Source organism: Prorops nasuta, unplaced genomic scaffold (genome assembly GCF_024137725.1).
Source record: "Prorops nasuta isolate Cenicafe-Biocafe unplaced genomic scaffold, Cenicafe_Pnas_1.2 PNAS00025, whole genome shotgun sequence".
In the NCBI taxonomy this organism is placed as follows: domain Eukaryota; kingdom Metazoa; phylum Arthropoda; class Insecta; order Hymenoptera; family Bethylidae; genus Prorops; species Prorops nasuta.
The window spans coordinates 2,700,668-2,716,603 of NW_027116822.1; the positions used below are offsets into that span (position 1 = coordinate 2,700,668).

General features: G+C 44.5%; 1 protein-coding gene across 5 annotated transcripts in view; it reads left to right on the forward strand.

The window, feature by feature from the left end:
• LOC136782346 (ubiquitin carboxyl-terminal hydrolase 48-like) overlaps nucleotides 1-15,936 on the forward strand; it is a 46,382-nt gene that overhangs the window by 16,032 nt on the left and 14,414 nt on the right. For all 5 annotated transcript variants that reach the window (XM_066741731.1, XM_066741730.1, XM_066741729.1 and 2 more), the window contains 4 exons: nucleotides 1,469-1,575; nucleotides 10,397-10,527; nucleotides 10,911-11,030; nucleotides 12,826-12,951. In XM_066741731.1, coding sequence (XP_066597828.1) covers nucleotides 1,469-1,575; nucleotides 10,397-10,527; nucleotides 10,911-11,030; nucleotides 12,826-12,951 — 484 coding nt within the window. The remainder of the gene's footprint in view (nucleotides 1-1,468; nucleotides 1,576-10,396; nucleotides 10,528-10,910; nucleotides 11,031-12,825; nucleotides 12,952-15,936) is intronic.

Here is a 15,936-nt window from a genome sequence, read left to right on the forward strand (position 1 = left end):
GAGGCACAGCACGAGGATTCGTTCTTGTGGAGGAGAATTTTGGAGAGCAAGTGGATTTGTCAAGAAGCGTTTGAGACGATTTTTCGACGATTTTTAGACAGAGATCTGGATAATCCGGTTGAGACCCCTGGGAGTCGTCCTTTCGCAGTTCTTTCCTAGCGAAGGACGCTGCGGTGCTATATTATAAAGTGAAAGTGCGTGACCTCCTGGCACGCCTTTCGGCTCTGCCTCTTCGGCCCCCCACCCCTCCAACGCGTGATGGATACGCGAAAATGTCACTAGCACAGCCCCCGGGCCAACCAACCCCTGACCATTATGCTAAACCATTGTCCACTATCTGCCTAAGATAGCGTCCTACCTCCCGAGTCACCCCAAGAACGTTAAAAAATCATTTTCCACCACCCCACCCAACCCTGACCTTTGACCTCCTGTAATGTCCCTTCCCTCTTCTTCCCCAAGAATTTCATCCCTCATCCTACCATCGAAACTGACTCCTTCGCCTCTATCGATATTTTCTCCAATTTTCCGATTGTGCTGACCATTGTTGCAACTGCAGGAGAATTGTTTTTTAACATTTTAAAGGTCGACCTTTGACCTTCTGGAGTCTCATCCCCTTCATAATTCTCGTATATCAATGTAACCTCCGATTTCGCACTAGATGCTGACTGAAAGCTCGAGGAAAATTCGCCTAATGGCCCTATCTTCGTTATGCTCGTTCATCGTTTGGTTTTTCCATTGGAGCAACGTTGGTTTTCCCTCTCTTAGTCGCTGCAACTATTATTCGCCCGTTAGGCAAACACAGATGGAGAGCAGGAGGGAGAGAGAGAGACTCGGTAGCGAGTTTTTGCAACGTCAAAATTCAAATGAGAACGCGCAGCATATTGCGCTGAATCGAAATTAATGTCTACCAACTAATTATCGACGTAGCCATGTCCTTGTTTCCTTTACCACCTTCCAACATTTTCCACGCGTTCCATATTCCTCCGTATTCGTTCGCACGATAGATTTACCACTTTTTACGCTCGACTTCTCTACGAAGAATTGTAAGAAAAAATAAAAACCAGAATAAAAAGTGGAAGATCGTCGAGGGGCGTTTTGGCCAAAAGACGAACATTAATATTGCATATCGAACAGGTCCGGGCTATAATATAATCGTAAGGTGGAATGCGCGAGTTACCGAGACGGCGTACAATCCTGCCGAGGTTTTTGCCACGACTCCCTTAATTATACCGCAAATTAGAAATTTCTTGCTAGCCCGCAGCTAGCGCTTTTTGCCACGCGATTGTTCGTCCTATCCTTCCACCCCCCCCCCCCTCCCCTCTCCCACTTCTGCCAACCTTCCTGTGTGCAACATTTTCAAAACAGTCCCAAATTATACTTTGAAATAACCGATAACAAGCCACAGCCATTAGTATATATATATATATATATATGCATGTTATTAATTATTCTCTCCTTCATTTTTCAGGTACACAATCGTCACGAAGGATGAGTGGTCGAAATTGACAATCTATTACGAAGTCGATTACGTTATTACTATTAGAAAAGTTGGCGACGACTTAATAACGAGCCCCGGTGAGTATGAAAATTCGAGCGATAAAGCGTGTCCTGGCGAGCTTCGAGGGAGAGAAAAGTTTTCGAGGGATTCCTCTCTCCCTGGATCCAGCCGGATGACGATTTAATGGAGCATTTGTTAATGGCCCGTCAGCATGGACCATTGCGAATTATCTACAATCAATTTTCGTTCAATTCCCGGCGTCATTATGTAAACGATCCGTGGCGGAGCTGAATCGCTAACTGCCAGACCCTGGAATTTCTCTCTTCCTGTAAATCGAGCAGCGACGACTGCCTATTCACGCTCTCTTATCATACTACCAACCCTGCTGCTTTCGACCAATTTTACCATTTTCTGTCTATTTATCTAACTCACTAGTCAATAGTTTTTCTTTGTATTTATTGTATAAATATAATAGAATTATATGAGAAAGAATACATTTTAAATCACTGGATTTTTGTGGTTAAAGTGTTCCTTCTTTGTACATGATTTTACTATCTGGTATTCTAGCCACTTTTGAAATTTTCCTCTTGCTGTAAATCAAAGAGTATTCCTAACTCTTACACAATAGTACCATTTTTATTTATTATATAAACTTATGGAAAAATGTGGGAGGATGTACGTTAAATCCTGCATTTTTAGTGATTATTTCTGCAAGTTTTGTTTGGTGATTAAACGTGTCCTTCCATGGCATATGATTTTATTCCATGCCATTCCAGCCACCCCTTGGAATTTCTTTGTGGAAAGGGGCATCGCTCCCCTTCTCGACTTCCTTCGGGCTTGGCTGAACCGGGGAATAATGCCAGAAGACATTAGCCACCGATTTACATAAATCCCCCACCCACCAGTCCCAAAGTGTCTCATTATAATTAAGAAGTATCCTGAAAATTAACCAGCAGAAAAACAGCACTGGGACAGGCACTGAGAGGGAAGCTGCAAATGGCCTTCTGAAACTCCTCAGCATCTCTCCTCTCGTGGTTACTCATCTCTTTTCATTTGGGGAAAGTTTTTTTTCTTCGCCCACCACCAGATTGGCGTATCAATGATTTTAAATGGTCCTCGTTAGGAGAAAATTTCCATATGCCCTGAGAGAGAATACTCAACTGCACACCCTCCTTCAAACTCTCCTTTTTTTATTATTCCATTTTTGCCTTAGAAGCTAAGCTGTTTTTGGTCCAGAGAGAGAGAGAGAGAGAGAGAGAGAGAGAGAGAGAGAGAGAGAGAGAGAGAGAGAGAGAGAGAGGACCTGAATTTTTCCACTGCTACCACAGAGGAAAAATCCAAAATACCATGCAAGGATGCTGAGGATGAAACGTGATATTGGAGAGTGGCTCGAGCAACGAGTAAGATAGAAAGGACGCCAGTTACGTGGGAATCGTCAAGATGAATCTCTGAATAATCGAGATAAAGAAGGAAGGAACGTATAAAGGGTTTTTGTCGCGTATTCGGAAGGCCAATTTGCCTGCAGACGTGCGAGAGACGAGGGTAAGTTAAATCCGGCCTGCCGGATCTTACGCGTGGGACATGCGTGGCGAAAAAAAAGTCGCGAGGACGCAGGAAGAGCAGTCAAAGTGAGAGAGAAAGAGAGAAAGAGTACAGAGAGTAGGGAGGCTGAAACACAGAGATGAAGAGAGAGAGAGAGAGAGAGAGAGAGAGGAGTGAGCGGACGCGAGGAGGATGGACGATAAAAAAGAGACTGAGAGGAAAGAAGCTAAAAAGCAGAAAAAATATATAAGATGCTGAGGAGAAAGAGGAGACAAATGTGAGCAGCGAAGGATAGAGAAGAGGAAGGATGAATGGACGCAAAGAGAAAAAAAGAAGGGAATGTAGAAGAGGAGGAAACTAAAAGGGACGGCGCAAACGTGAATAGCATTCCGTGGTTCCCGGTGTTACGCGAAGGACCAATTTGCATCCTGGACGACAGGATAACCGATGTCCTGGCGCCGCTGAATCAGGGATACCACAGGTGGCACTGTCAATTCTACCAGAATCTCCTCTACCGACTTAATAAGACCCTTCCTGCATCTGCAATCTTTCCCACTTGTTTTACCAGAGATATCAGCTTTATCGTTAATTAAAATGCGATGATGAAGGAGCCTTTGATGGATCTTCCAGAGCATTTGCTTGATTTAATAAGATACTTGCTGTATTTGTAATTTTTTTTGTTTATGAAAGACGTCAGATTTATTGTTGATTAAAATACTATGATGAATGAGCCATTGATAGATCTCTCGAAGCATTTGCTTGGTTCAACAAGATACTTGCCAGGTTTGAAGTTTGTTCTTCTTATTTTACAATGTGTCAGTTTTGTTGTTGATTAAAATACAGTGATGATGGGATCATTGATAGATATTCTGAAGCATTTGCTATAATTATGGTTTTTTTGCAGAGCTGATGAGATTTGGAACATTAACGTGAAAATGAGGCTGGAAAGACGTTGAATTGGAAGTTGTTGGAGGAATGGACGTATCAATTTGCAACTAAAGAGGATCGGATCTCTCGTCCAGAAGACCGATCAGGCAATTAACAGTTTTCTCCTCGCATTGGCATCGCTCGATCTTATTGACAATTAATTTCACCCTCTTGGATCTTCATTCGTCGTTATGTAAACGATCCTCCTCCCAAAGGACCATTGTTGGATGATTGGGAAACACCCATTTGTCTGGATCAAATATTTCCTCTGGGTCCAGCAGATTTACTTGGCAATCTGTTCAGAAGTAAACTGTACAAATTCGATGAGATGCAGTTTTACAGGAGAGATGAGATTGTTAAAGAACGAATGGAGAGAAGATTGAGGAAGAGAGCGAGACTGGCAACTAGAAAGCAATCGTTAAACAGGCCATTGTCTTGTCCGTCTCACGATGCTGGCCAAGTCTTTTCTCCCCTGGACATTTGTCAAGGTGAGCCCACCTTGGACACTCCTGCCATTAAAATTGCAAACCTTTAAAGTCTTTGGCTCTCTTAACTAGTCTCGACCTATTAAGCTGTGGATGGTTGGCTAATTGTGAATGATTTTAGGGATCGTCGATAGTGTCAAAAGTAATTAATCTAATGATTCGAGTTGAAGGATGGAATCAAGGTTCATTTCAGAATACCAGACCAGTTGGTCCTTTCTCCCTTAGACGTTTGTCAAGGTGAGGCAACCTTGGACACTCCTGTGTCATTAGAATTGCAAACTCCCAAACTCTTCAGCTTGATCGACTAATCTCAAGTCCATAAGCTGTCGATGATTGGCCAATTGTGAACGATCCAACAAATCCTTCAGTATTGAAAGTAATTAACTTAATGGGTTGAATTAAAGGGTGGAAAATAAACGTATCAGTTATGTAGGATGGAAAAGGAGTGATTAGATAGTGCAGGAGGAGAACATTTAGTTGTTGAGGGAAGCTGGAGGATCATTTGAAGGGTTCTTCGACCGAAGGGTGGGTGGTGGGGTGGAGAGTATTCAATCGCGTCACCTCCGGTTCTGTCAAGCAACGAGGAGTCCTGAAGAGTCTGGTGAGGCAGGAGGGGGTGATTGATACGAGGTTGGACGGTACCTAATGTGCCTTCGCGACTATAGAGGAGAAGGAGGGGAGGGGTAAGGCTCGTGGAGGGAGAAGACCACCCTTGGCGGTGCCCTTAAGAGCGGAACGATCGTCCAAGCTCGTTAGCCAGGACCGTATCAGTCACCGAGAGCAACCCCTGCTTTTTTCCCCACTGTGGCTGCCCTTAAAATAAGCTAAATTGTCTGTTTGTTCTGGCTACTTTCATCTTTCTCTTTCTCTTTCCCCCTCCCTTTCTTTTGCTCTCTTCTGGCAAATTGCTGGCTACCACAAATTAATTTGTTAAAAAATCATTCGGGTGAATCTGTATATTTTCCATCGACAAAACTCGAAGGAAGCTTCTATGACCTCGGAAGGATAAAAGAATCTCCATAATCGATTTTAATAGTTAACAGCAAAAGGATTTATGTGGATTTTGTTGGATTAATTTGGAAGGATTTTTGTTTGCTGAATGGAGAACGGGAAGGTAACGGTTAATTTGGAAAGTAATCGTGGAAGTAAAGTCGGATGGGGTAAATTTTGGCAGGATGGAATTAGCGAGTCCTGCAGGACCCTCGGTTTTATCCCAGAGTGGCGTGGCACGGTGCGCTCTTATCCAACATGATATCCCCGCTTGTCCCGTTGGATTAAATGGAGCGTCTAGATGACCGATGCGCGGAGGAGGCCGAGAACAAGATAAAACAAGGATAAAGCTTGGCCAGGACTCGTGATCCTACCGGAGGTCCGGCTAAGCCATCGATAAGTGAACGTCACCTTCTGGATTATCTTACTCGCTCTGAATTCTTTCAAGATTCGCACCGACCAATTTCTCCCTTACGAATGGCGGAGAAAGGGGACAATTTAGCAGGATGATGACGACTGAAAAACTAACGAAGGAATGAATCAATGATGGTGCAGGAATTACGAAACGAGAGAAAAGGAATAATTCAGCAGGACGATGATAATTGAAGAAATATGAAAGTAATTAAAATTGAATGTGAGAGAGAAAAGCTTCCAAAGAAAAGGGATAATCTACCAGGATGATAATAATTGGAGAAACATCGAGGGAATAAATAGAATATGAAATGCGGAAAGTAAAGATTGTCATTTGGAGAACAAAAATTAGTCTGTCATTGGCAATCCCTGCGTAAGTCGAGGAAAAAAAATAGGATTGGTCAGTTTTTGAAATAAAAAATGATTATTTACTTTGAACAGGAGTGTCGTTGACGGGGCCAAAGGACGATGGTTGAAAAGGTTTCCTCGTCCTCGATTTCTGAGCAAGGAGCCAGTCAGCAGGAACATCAATCTTTCATTCACAGGGTGACTCTGGAGTTATGAATGAAATCTCTGCAGAGGTCTTTTAATATCGAGTCTCCGGCCACGCTAACGCGCTTTCGATTTTGATCGAAGACCGGAATTCTGGCGCGAACGTCCTGAATACAAATCTATCTGATATTTTATTAAACTATTCTGGAAAATCGATGAAAGGCCCAAAAAGTTGCAAACTTTCAAAGAATTATCTCGATTGTCCAAGGAAATATTTATTTTTAAGAATATTTTTCTGTTTTCACATCGTTAAACGACTGATTTGCAGGGATGAAGAAAACGTGTTAATTAAAGAGGGAATGGAGTATAACAGGATCTGCGTGAAAGGAGTGGAATAGAGCGGAGTAATTCCCGAAGATGGCATAAGAGTATCTGGTTATTCAGTTGGGGGGAAAAGCTCCTTTGGAGTGGCAAAATACAAACTGGAATTAACGAATGGAGTCGGCAGCTCGGCGGATGTGCATGCGGTCTGTTCGCTGAACGTTCTCGTCGAAGGAGGATAAGATTTGTCACTGCTAATAATGATTTCGCTAACGAACGTCTTCGAGTGCCACAACAAAGTCGAGACTTAATCCTATTAAGCGTGGCAGTGTGGGAGTGCAAAATGGGGGAAGGAAAGTAGAGGCTTGTGCACACAGTATGGGAATACGAATCGACAAACCTGCGCTGTTATTGCCTTTCGACTTCCGGTATTTTCGTTGACCGATTCTCCAAAACACACTCTGTCAATAATTACGAATCGTAATGGAATTGTCAAGAAAGCTGCGCTGTTATTACCTTCGACTTCCGGTATTTTCACTGACCGGTTCTCCAAAACACAATGTCAAAAATTACGAAACGTAATGGAATTGTCGAGAGTAGTCGATTAATTTAGAAAATCAACGACATAAGCTCGACCATGAAGAGTGGATGGTTGTTGAAGAACGAATACATTTAGCTTGATGAAAAAATAGAATTTAGAACAGAGTGTGTAACTAATGAAGCAATTGATTAGAGAATAGTGTAGAGTAGTAATTTATCGTGTAAGAAAGAGGCGTGCGTTGATGGTGAGCGTAGATGCATATATTAAGACGTGTCCGGCGCACTTGTCGCGGTCTCTAACAAATGTCTGTCCCGAAGCGTTTGACCCCTGCTAAGTTGAACCCCCTCGGGCACCTAAATCTTAACCCCTCCGGCTCGCTGCAGCGAATCCTCCGAGGAAACTAATCGGCAAATTCGTGTTCTAAATCTAAATCGTCGGCCGAATATTAATTCGAACCACCCCCATTCTGCCCCCGTTCGACTCCACCTCCTCACCTCGTGCTCGCTAACTGCAAACCATCCAGCTTGGTTTTGCGATACAACTAACTTCTGATTTGTAACCCCAGCTTGCTTTCACGTTCAATTTAACTTTCAATATTTACAGCTCTGTATCTCTTTCACCATATATAGGATATATCGAATCTACCCTTTCAACTGGATTTTCCTGAAATTTTAATATTAATTATGGCACAGTATCGGTGCTTGATCGAAATTAATATTCTTAGCGTATTTTCTGATGCATCTTTTGGTCTTTGACTTCCGACTGAAATTTACAGCCCAAACCTCTTTGACCATATAATATATGGAAGCTACCACTTTAATTTAGTAGACAAGAGTTTCCTGAAATTTTAATATTAATTATAACACAGTGATCGATACTCGTTCGAAGTTAACATTTACAGTGTATATTTGCGATAAAATTAACTTTTGATATGTAGCCCCTTATTGATTTTCACGTTCAATTTAAGCTTTAATATTTACGGCCCTGTCTCTTTGACCATACGATATATCGAAGCTACCACTTTAATTTAGTCGGCTAAATTTTTATGGTACTCTGTTATTAATTATCTAACAGTAATCAATGTTCCATAAAAATAAACATTCTCAACATATATATATATATATATATACACGAATAAGAGAGCCACGAGTGAGTTCTCACTAGTGAACGTAGGTTCGTGCCTGGAGGCATTTGGAGACAATTCCAAGTTGGTCGTAGACCGTGACGACTATCGTGATTTTCGTCCAGGACGCCAATTTCGTTCTGCCTTTTCACGTTTTTTCCACAGAGTCTCCTCTCTGCTCGCCTCTTCTCATTCGGGAGCCGAAATTCTCCACGTCCGATACGCCTGTCCATCTCCACCTTTGATTTATCGAAGCTAATTAGCCTAGGACTCTCTATGAAAGTCGCTAATGGCCAGTCTCCAAAATTCATCCAGGAGGGACGGAGAATATCCTGTTCCCCTAAGAACCAAAGAAAAACTCACCAGGTGCACCACACACACACACACACTCACTATTTATATCCCACTTTTCAAAGCCCAATCGACGCACGTAATGGATAGTTTCTCTGGTTCTAGGGATAATTGTAATTGGAGCCTGATAATTGGCTGCCAAGTGTCATCGATCCATCAAAGTGTCATTAAACACCATAGGATCACTTGGGAATTGTGCTTGGGAATATATATATATATATACCTTGTTACAGTGACGGATCTTTATTCGATTTCGTCGAAGCGTTTGGTAATCGAGGACAAACGTGTTTCACGATTTTATTGCGAGTGTTGGTGATTTTGAGGAGTGGGGGGGGGGTGGTGGTGGTGGTTGGAGGAAATGGAAGAGTTTTGGCAAGTTTATTCTCCACGCGGGCCTCGAGTCTTGCAAGGATTCCGCGAGTTTCCGATCGCACGAAGGATAAAATCCTGCCAATTCGTGGCTGATACGAGGGAGAAACTTCGCCTTGCAGGATCTTGCCAAAGTTTTTGCCCCCCCCCCCCCCCACTCCAGCATTTATGGTTTCACTGCCCTCGGATGGCACTTTAGGGAAATACACTCGACACGATACTTCCAGCCTATTCTCTATTATTCCCCAATAAACATACACTTGCAATCTTTCCTCTCGCCTACTGTGATCTCTACTTTTATTTTTATTATGTTTCCACAGCGAAACTTTTATACACGTTTGAACGAGAGTAGTGGGAATCGGTGCAAAAAGGTATTTTCAGAGGATTTTGGACAAAAACAGGACTAAGATGTTGCAGGATGGACTAAACTTGAGATATATCTATATATATATAGTGAGACAAGAATTTCTAATTAAAAAAATAAATGCATATCTCAGTTTGATTCATGTTAATTACCAATTAATAAATCCTTAAACCTTGCAATTATTTTCTGTTTTTTTTTTCCTACTATTTTTTCTTCGTAAAGTCCATCCAGTAGAAAAATTCGTACCTTCGCAGCAGCAGAGTGGTTGGAGCGAGTGCGAGGATAAAGAGCGAAGAATTATTTGTAAAGTTTGGTGGAGAGCAGCAGGGTAAGGATGGAGAATAGGGTGGGCAAAAAGTGAGATTCGCCTGGGAAGAACAATCGCATCCATTCTAATCGCACATCGGTAATTAGTATCTGAGCTGGTGTAAGGGGTTCGAATTCATTTGGGGGGTGGGTGGAGGGTGCGGTGGTGGTTTAGCCCTGTGGAAAACTGTCTGAACATGACGTAACGCTCCTGAGAGTGGTCGGTGTGGCTTTTTGCGCTGTCCGGCCAGCAACAATGGCCGCTTCTTACGCTGGTCACCGTATATTATTAATTACTGTATTAATCTCGGCCACCGTAAGCAATCTATTATACATGGGATAAGAGCAACCCCTTCTTCCCGCCATCCCCTTGCAGAACCCCTGCACCCAAACCCTCTACCTCTTCCACGGACTTTGCTCTACGATGAAATCTGACCCTTCCCCTTACCCCCACACCCTTCCTCTCTCAGAAAGCTCTATTTTAAGATTCCTGATAAATCATGCCCAAACACTTTTTCATCCTGAAAATTAACGCCTCCCTCTGCTAGTGTCCCACCATTTCGCGTGAAATGTCCTGCGATCCTCCGAGCTATCCTGATACGTCACGGGTCGTTGCTTTGTCGTCCCCTGAAAATTTCCACGATTTTTCTCATTAATTTTTATTGTTATTTTTCAGGCCCCTGTGCGTCTTGTATGTTAGCCAGGGTGGAGCAGGAACGTTTGGACAGTCTGAAGTACGACAAAGCCAGTATTTATATCAAGTGCGTCGACGACAGCGAGGATACCAAGAGCGAGAACGAAACCAATGTGAGCATTGACATTTCTCCACGATGTCAACAAAGTGTCCTAGCTTGGTCATTGATTTTCTTTTATTTCGCTTCGATGGATTTCTGCTGGCGAAAAAATGAGGAGCATTGGTGCAGTGCACTATGTTGTATATTTAGGGACTATAATCTTTGTTAACTTTGCTGAGGAGACACTTTGAATTTTTTTTTTAAATTTTGCAAAAATTAAATTTTATATCGAGTCACTGGATAAGTGTATGTAAAATATAAGATGGGTCAATGACCTTTCTTACATTTAAATAGAATGTTAGTTGCAATTGTAGCTCGGTGCACTTGCGACTATTAGATTAGTGGATTCGAGTGGACGTCTGGTTGGACAGTTTTTCAACCTCTTCTGTTTTGCAGAGCGTCGCCAAGAGGCAGAAAATGGACATCGCGAGGCCGTCGAGGAGCAGGAGGAAAGTGAAGGGCTCGCGAGAACTCAAAGTCTCTTCGGATATCACCCTTAAAGAGCTCAAGGTCATGGTAGGTGAAACGTACCAAGAAAGGGAAAATGTGGAACAAGTCGAGTGGAGGCTCGAGAAGCGAGGCAAGAGGAATATAGTTGTTACCGAGGATAATCTATATGAGCTTGGCTAAACAAAGGAATGCAAAATTATGACAGAGTTAAAATCTCATTTATGAGAAAGTGGGTAAGGTCGTAGTGGGTTTGCTAGGATCCACCCACGGCTCTGAGATTTTATGGGGGGCGCCAGGACGTTTCGTTGGTGCATCTTCGAGCAAGGAAGAAGATGAAGAAGAAGAAGAAGAAGATGAGAGAGAAAGAGGACGAAGAAGATTGTTGGCTTCTCATTTGAGCGTGATAGAAGGGATCGTTGGTGGTTGGGAGTGGTGTGGAAGGTGAAGCAGCCTGGAGCCTCAGAGTTACAGGACTAAAGTAGTAAAGCGTAGTTATGGCTGGTTAGCATACGCCTGGGACCGGGACGGTGTGCTTAAACTATTAAGCGTATTTATATTGCGGGCTCGTCTCTCTCTCTCTCTCTCTCTCTCTCTCTTGCTCTCTCTATACCGTATTCTCGCTCTCCCCGCGGCGGGGCCACCGGCAAAAAGCCCAAACAGCATAAACCTCGCGCTAATAACAGGCCTCACTCTCCACTTTGCTTCACTCCACTTGCCCTTCCAGCTCCCACTCTTCGTGAACTGATAGAGAAGGAGGTATATATATATATATATATATATATATAGAGAGAGAGAGAGAGAGCCTTTTGTAACATCCTGAATGGGACCCAGAGATGCTCCTCATCATTCCAGGACCATTCGCCCCTTTTCCTCCTCGACTAAACCAATGCACACTCCTGGAGCCCTCCGAAAGAAAACTACAGATTGAAATTTATCGGAAAAGCGATAGCGTGGACTTCAGGGTGTTTCGAGGCAATTACGTAAAGCAGCAGAAGCGTACGGGAGGACGTGTTGGCATTCTGACGATTTTCTCGCTCGCGACTCGCCGGCCATTCGAGCATGAAATCCGCGCGCCGCGCTTTGACCGGTATTTTTGCGGAAAGGCAAAAAATGTAGCGATCGGTCGGTGAAATTTTTACCGAGGCGCGCGAGTCGATCCGTGAACAAATCGCCCACCTCCGCTCGCCGTAACGAAAATGCGTTTCCCTCGTCAGGGTCCCCTCCCCCTCCCCCCTTTTTTAGTCATCCTCTTCATTTTCCACGCTCGAGCCTCGAAGCCTGCCTCGCCGATGTCGGTGTCCGGAAGGGAGCACACAGCAGCACGATGCCAAAGACGATTCGGAGTCGCCGTGGAAAACGTTCCATCGAGTTCGTAGCAGAAGAGGAGGGGAAGGAGGAGGAGGATAGGTCGTTGGCGAGGTTGGCCGAATAAGAAAGGAAGATCAGAGGCTTCTGCGGAGAGCTTAGTTGGCCAAGTGGAGAAACGGTATAAGCAGGCTCATCTCGTGGGCCCTTTGTGCCCTCGCCTCGCCTCGCCGTGGATCGTTCCTTGGCTGGCTGGCTGACTGACTGCAGCCAGGCTCTGACTTGCTCGTAAAATCCAAGGCCCCGCACGTTTACACCGACACTGCTCTCTCTTACTTTTGCCTCTTCCCTTGCCTTCCACAAATTAAGCAATTACCAGCCGCGTATGCTACCTATTTCGTTCCTCCTCCTCTTCTTCATCTTCTTCTTCTTCTTCTTCTCCTACTCCGCTCTTTTAACTCGACCCCGTTGCAACTCCAAACTCTCCGTGTCTTTTTTCCACAAATACTAAGAAAGTTATTTATTCGATATTTATACGTCCTTCTACTTTTTCCAGACGATGCAGTTTTGCGGCGCTGGACCCTACGACCAACATCTCATGCTGGGCGAACACGAGCTCACGGATCACAGCCTCAGCCTGGCTACTTTAGGCATATTCCCAGGTGCACTTCTCACGTTGAAGGTACACGAGTCTCCTCGGTCGCTGATTCAGCGGCCGTTGTTTTTTCTCACCGTGGATTAAAACCGTTTGAATAGCTCGTATCGAGTCCTGGACGGAGGGAGTCCAATTATGGTCCTAATCTCAGAGGCACCGGTGGCTCCGCTAATCCAAGAAATGCTCCCTGTTATCTCAGGGCCATTTGCGCGTTACTTATCCATTGTCTCCGACTTGAGAGAACCGTTGCCGGCAAGTGGGATCTTAAATCTAAATTGCATCTGTTTGTCACCGTCCGTCGCCGGTCTGCCGGAAAACAAACCTATCGTTCCGACGACAATTAATAGCCAAGCACCGAACGACGCTCTCTCGCCTCGAGGGAAAAAACTTATCTGTCCTTGAAAGAATACCATTTAACCCCTGCCTGACCCCACCGTTCTCCTCCACCACGAAGATTCACCAATCCTACCACCGATATACGCAATTAGAGAATTTTTGCAGAACCCTGTGTTTGGAGATAGCTCTCGTTACTCGCGCGAATATTAATAGCTCTATTTTGCAGGTTTCGAGAATGCACGGAGAAAATTGTTAAAAAGAGGTGAGACCTTATACGAGCGGTCGATCGTGACGCGAGTGTTTTTCACGAGGGACTTTTGGCGAAGCTGACCAATCAGCATTATCGTCACGCGGCGTATTACTTGTGCCGCGCCGCGCAGGATTCTTCGTGGATTTTTGACGGAATTAGGATTATTCCCTCGGCAAGCCGGAGAAAGGGATTCCGGGCTAAAAATTCAGCCTGGTGTTTTGCTTTTTGTCCCCTCCTGGTCTACCGGCCGGAGAGACGGGGAGAAAGAAAAATTCTCTCTCATCCACATGCCGTGGTGCACCACCGGCAAAATCATTCGAGAACTCCGACACATTCTTCGCTTTACAAGCCAGTGATTTTATGAAAGCATCTGGAGGAATATCAGTCCATTACGAGCGAGTTCTGCGAATGGGAACGACGAACCTTTTAATTCTTAGTGGCACAAGATGTCTGACCACCGGTCGCTCCTTCTTGCACCACCAACACCACCCCCGTCCTCTGCTTTTAATTCTTCGCTACTTATACTGCTGAGTAACGGTAGTGGAAAGTTGGAATTAGAGTGGTGGATAGGAGGAGATGGAGGATGGGGAGGGGGGACTTCTCACGAAGGGAAGCGTAAACCCAGCGGTTGAAGTTTAGAACGTTGACTAGTAATTTGGATAATACGGGCGTAATCGGTCAGCCGGTGGTTTTTCTGCTTTTTCCACTGTTTGAGGAAGACTAGATATCCTTAGTTAGTTAAGGTAAATTCGCATAAGGGGATTATTCCCAGCAAGCTGGATAATGACCGGAGGGGTATCTTTACGAGTAAAGATTTCGCGAAACAATTGAGAGAGCAGCAGCAACGTTGCTTCTTGCCTGCTCGCATAACTTTCGGCAATTATCCTTCCGTTATGTATTTTTCCCTAGCGTTATAGCAACGATAGGTCGTTAAACGTGCCTAGACACGCTGCTTAGGACGATTTATCCTGGTCGTTACGCTCGCCCAGCCACCGATTCACCGATTCTAAACATTTTTCTATACCCTACTGGTCTTCTTTGCTCTCCGGCCAATAATTTCTGCGCGCGATTCCATCGGATTATTATCTTATAAAGTTATTCAAGCTGCTCATATACATTTCTTTGTAGCTTCCTCGCGTTGCGGAGGACTGCTAATCGGGCCTCTTTCCGATAATCGTACTTTTAGAGCCGAAGGAGGATAGCGAGACGGAGGAGTGTGGTGGGAGAGAAGGGGGGGGGGAGGGAGAGAGAAAGGGGGTGGCGCGACCAACACGGACATTCGTCACACGACATCAAACGCTGGTGCCGCCTGTTGGAGACTCGACCGACCGACTCTAAAGACTCCGCTCGATCAGCCATGAAGAGAGCAGCCAGAATTGCAGAAAAAATACAAAAAGCCAAGCAGAAAAAACAGGGAAAACGCCGGCCAAGCGGAACCGAACGTTCCAAAAAGTCAACTCTGTGCTCCAAACATCTTTTCTAATCTATTCCAATTTCTCTGTGAAAATCGACTCTGCAGTCCATACTACGTCCAATGCTCGTCGTCCGTACATCCAGCGAAGGTCTCTTCAGCATGTAAACCACATCTCGTTTTGTGGTAACCAACCAAATTTATCGATGCAACGAATTATCACTCGCAACGATCAATCTCTTCAGCATCGCGATTGTAATATTCATCAGCCAAACGATTTCTTCGAGTTTGGTTTCTAGAGTTATTAGTTTAAGCGTACCGAAGAATTTTTTGTACCGGTGCAAGTTCGCATCGAGAAAGGTTCGTTGTTTCGGTGTTGAACGAGACGAGATTTGATTTTATGTCGAAGCAAAGGACGAGAGTGAAGATTACGGATCGAAGATGTCGACGCAACTGGAGGAGTCTTCCGGAGAAGACCCTGAAGAATTGATGTATTTGTCTGGTTGGTGAAAAGCGAATGCTCGTTACCACCCTCGAGTCTCTCTCCTTCTGAAATCTCTACGCGGCCTTTCCTCTCTCGATCCTCGGCCCTTCACCATTCCAAACAAGACCCATCGTGAATTTCTTGCCTCGTGGAAACGCAGGGGCCCCTCCTGCGCGCGGAATTTCGTTCGCGGAATTCCTCCGGGCCCCCATTTACTTTCTGCTCTCGGGCCCCGTTAAAAAAGACCCTTAATCAATTTTCAAATTATTTATGGAATCCCGCACCCCCTTGCCAATCTTCTTCTTCCTCTTCGTCCTCTTCGTCCTCTTCTTCCAACTACCACTAATACCGAGAGATCGCATTGATATATAAAGCAGAGCTATTCAATAATGAAGATCCACATTTTTCCAGTTCCCACTTTCGTCCCTTTTATACTCGCTTCTCATTTCACGTGGCTTACCGCTTTTTATTAGAAAGTTCAATCGTCGATCCTGCCGGACTCGGTCGCTTACAATGTTATCCAGCGAGGCG